This window comes from Etheostoma spectabile, chromosome 7 (assembly GCF_008692095.1).
Source record: "Etheostoma spectabile isolate EspeVRDwgs_2016 chromosome 7, UIUC_Espe_1.0, whole genome shotgun sequence".
NCBI classification, from domain to species: Eukaryota; Metazoa; Chordata; class Actinopteri; order Perciformes; family Percidae; genus Etheostoma; species Etheostoma spectabile.
The window spans coordinates 32,035,365-32,039,602 of NC_045739.1; the positions used below are offsets into that span (position 1 = coordinate 32,035,365).

General features: G+C 42.0%; 1 protein-coding gene across 1 annotated transcript in view; it reads right to left on the reverse strand.

Annotated features, from left to right (window-relative positions):
• The window catches only part of LOC116691910 (protocadherin-9-like), a gene marked incomplete at its 5' end in the record, with an annotated part of 176,470 nt that extends 172,789 nt beyond the window's left edge, over positions 1–3,681 (reverse strand). The window contains one exon of the mRNA XM_032519810.1: positions 3,462–3,681. Coding sequence (XP_032375701.1) covers positions 3,462–3,681 — 220 coding nt within the window. The remainder of the gene's footprint in view (positions 1–3,461) is intronic.
• Positions 3,682–4,238: the final 557 nt, after the last annotated feature.

Below are 4,238 nucleotides of genomic sequence, written 5' to 3' on the forward strand. Positions count from 1 at the left end.
TTTTTGTAAATTTGGGTCCCGGGGAGACGCCAAATTTCTCTTTTGGGTCTTGAGCTGAAAAGTTTTGGGAACCAAAGAGACAGAGCTAGAGAGACAGGACAAACCAGACCAACCTGCACAGGTGAAGCCAATTTTAGCTGTTTGGTTAACCATTGATTTAACCATTGATTATTGATTTAATTCATCTTCTTAAAGACTCAAACAACTGATTTACATTGTTCTCATGAAGTGGGAAATTTCAGCTAGTGAGAGAAAGCAAGGGAGTAGAGTACTATATCTGTGGAGAGGGGTTAATCCTCAGAAGACGAGCTGTAATCTGTTGACCTCTCTGCTGGTACAACACACACACACACACACACACACACAAACACGTGCACACACACACACGCACACACAAAACACACGACACATCACGCACACCACACAACAACACCACGACACACTTTTCCTTGGATAAGACCTGCAGCTAAAACGTGTTTGCCCATCAAGGTGGAAGATTGGTCACACTACCATCACCCCACAGCCACACAGAGCACACACACCAACACACCACCACACACACACACCACACACACCACAGCAGCATACAGCACCACAACCATGACCTCTTCCCTGGTGTACAAGGATAACAGCCACGTACAGACCTCTCACCTGCTTCTCTAGCGCATCTCTCTCACTACCAACACACAGAGACACACACACACAGCACCAACACAGAACCAACACAACACACCACACCACTCCACACACCACAGCGGGTTGTAGCTGTGGCGCTGCGAGCAGCTGTGAAATAATTGTGTGTTCAGAATGGCAGTACTACGCCTGTGGGTTTGGGAGAGAAGTTGTGCCTTCACAAAAGAACAACGGAGTACAAACTTTAACCTGTCTCCCTCCCCTCTCATCTCTCTCCTCTGCTCCCCTTCCTCCCTCTCTCTCTCTCCTCTCTCTCTTCGGTTTTCTGCCACGTTTTAATTAACTTTTCCCTTCACTCAGCTTATTGCGAATTGTACGAAGCGTTTACACCAAAGCAGAACAAAACACACGAGGCAGAAGTTTAAAAAAAAAAAAAAAAAGAAGTGTTTTAGATGCGGCCTAATGATCTTGGCTCCGAAAGCGGTAAATTAACGTCATTTATTAGTGCCAAAACTATGCGTTTAAAATAAAACGCTAAAATCAAACAGCACTGTATACATCATCTAATTTTCTAAATTATAAGACATCGTTCAAATAATCTGTGCTGTAGCCTATATAACTATGAGTGTGACTACTGGATTGTAGTGGTATATTACTGTGTGTGTGTTGTGTGTATTATCTATCTATATATATATGTATATATATATGGGCTAGAATTGGCCCAGTGGGGGGTCTGGGTGTTCTCCTCAGGGAAGTTTTTAGCATCAACAACTTCTTTTTCTGTATTTGGATACGCTTTAATTAACCAATTTATGGTGGAAATACCTTTATTTATCCTTTACAAAGACGAAAAACGCAGATAACAATTCGAAATATATCAAAATATACAAAGGAAAGTGTGTTAAGTATGAGGTATACTAAAAATGAGAAATGTTGCTAGATATCTTGTAAAAAAAAACTAATGCAATGACCTTTTCTAAAATGATTTCCTGTCTAAAGGCAAGTGTCGTCCAGGTGGTTTTGCATCTTTTTAGTTATTAATTCTTGTTTGTACAGCGATACGATGACTATTTAAAGGGATAGTTCGGCTCTTTTAACGTGGGGTTGTGTGAGGTGCATGTTTATAAATTCCTTCATTCGATTTGAGTAGAGTGAGATTTTTTTACTGCTCCATTTCTACGTTAAAATACAGACAGAAAGGACAAAAGTCAACATGCTATCGTCACGGTGATATTACGATAGCACAATGTCGAAGACAGAGCTATTAATCATATATACTATAATATATTATATTATGATATATATTTTAAGATTTTCAAGATTTGTACATTTGAAAGCAGCTAGTTTGGTGGGCATGCTAAACTGGCTTTACAAACATAAAAAGTAAAGCACAAAATGTGTGTGTGTGTGTGTTTGTGTGTGTGTATATATGTTTTTTTTTGAGTGTGTGAGTGTGTGTGTGTGTGTGTTTGGGTGCGTGTGTGTTGTTTTTGAGAGTGTGTGTGTGTGTGGGGGTTCATGGGTGCGTGTGTGTGGTTTTTGAGGGCAGTGTGGTGGGTGGTGTTTGTTTGTGGTGTGGTGTGGGTTCGTGTGTGTGTGTGTGTGTGTGTGTGTGTGTCTGTGTGTTTAAACAGCTCGGTTACTCCTACCGCTAACAGAGCTAACTACAACCTATATTCTGTCCCAGTTTAGCAAAAATTAGACTTTTTTGTTGCTCAGCTTCCACATTAAAACAAGCAGAAGTATTTAAAGTCAACGTGCTAACGTCTGCATCAAAGTAAAAACAACACAGTTTTATTTCCCAGATTTCAGTATTTCTATGGCTAACATTATGAGAATGCATGCAAACAATAATTGATCATAGCTAGTAACTGACTTTGAACCCATCAAATATAAAGCTAAAACATCTTTATGTGTGTTGTGCTAAACCTCTGTCGTGATGTAGCATCATTAGCATCATTTACACCTTGACAGTCTTTGTACAACTCGTTTTTTTGTGTTTTTTTGAAACAAAACAGGCAGAAGTATAAGAGTCAACATGCTAAGTCATGCTAGTATAATGCTAACAAGTCACTCAAAAGTGAAAACAATCGGGTTTTAGGTGAATCTTTATGCTGATGTATCATCATTAGCATCTCACTCAGCTCCCTGGCTAGCTTTCCCATTAACCTGTTAATGTTAGCTACATGTTTTAAATGCTAACTGTCAACCAACATGCTAACACCAGGATGACAAAGTGTATTGTGTTAGCGTGCTCCCGCCTAGCCTCCCTCTGTGTTTTAGGTGAATCTTTATGCTGATGTATCATCATTAGCATCTCACTCAGCTCCCTGGCTAGCTTTCCTATAAACCTATTAATGTTAGCCACATGTTTTAGAAGCTAACTGTCAACCAACATGCTAACACGAGGATGACAAAGTGCATTGTGTTAGCCTAGCCTCCCTCTGTGGATCTATAAGTGGAGCTGATGGAAGGTTGGACTGAGTATGATTTACATAATTGGGAAGTTAATTCGTTAAGCCGGGGGAGTTGATTACATTGCATATTGATTGTGTTGTGCGGCTGTGAGGTCACATACCTCTTTAACGAACAGCGCAGGGAATTGTGGGAGTCTGATTAAAAATATGAAGTTGACATTCCTGCTGACACGCCGGATTTTGACATGCCTGTGTGTGTGTGTGTGTGTGTGTGTGTGTGTGTTATGAAAACAGTGTTAAGTGTGTGTGGGTGCAAGCCAGCAGTGTTTTTGAGTGTGTGCACGGATGGATGGAGATGGAGGAGGTGAAGACAGGAAGTAGAGGGAGAGGGGAAACTCCACCTGGTCTTACCGTTCTCCGGGTGCTCCATCTCGCCGATGCTGCCGTCGGGCGTGGTCCGCTCGTAGTGGTCCTCCGGCAGCGCCAGGGGCCCGATCCGGGGCCCCGACGACGACTTGGAGCTGGGCGTCTCCGACTCCTCCAGGCCGCTGTCGTAGTAGCTGTGCTGGGACGCGTCCTGCAGGTCCTGCGCCTGATTGGCCGTGGAGAAGGTCACTCGGCGGTGGGGGGGCTGTGATTGGCAGAGACAGGGAGACAAGAAGGAGGGGGGGCGGGATTAGCATCTCAGACATTAAAAAAAAAATCACAATGACAATTTAAGTTAAATTTAACATGTAACGTTGTCTCATTGGAAATCAGTCTGCGTTTGATGTGGAGCAGATGAAGCACTTTAAATGATTAAAGACATCAAGTAGGAGCCAGACTGTAAAAATAACTATAAAGACGCCATTTGGATCCAAAACTTTCATGGCTTTGCACTCAAAACTTCTCAAAACTCACAGATTCGATTCCTCACTTTTTCAATTTTTGCTCCTGAAAAACACGATCATCAGACGCTCAGATCATCGCCACAGATCTCGTTTCATCTCGTGGCGGCTTTCATGTCTCGTGTCGTCTCGTTTCATTTTACATCATCGGATTATCTCATTTTCTGTCATCTTTTATTTAAAAACCAGTCAGAGGAAGACGTTGACATCAATCAACGCCACAAATCTCAGGAACTAAATTAATTGGTATAGCTTTAAAAGAACAAATACAAGCGGTTATTAAAGGCCGTCTTTCTGTAGC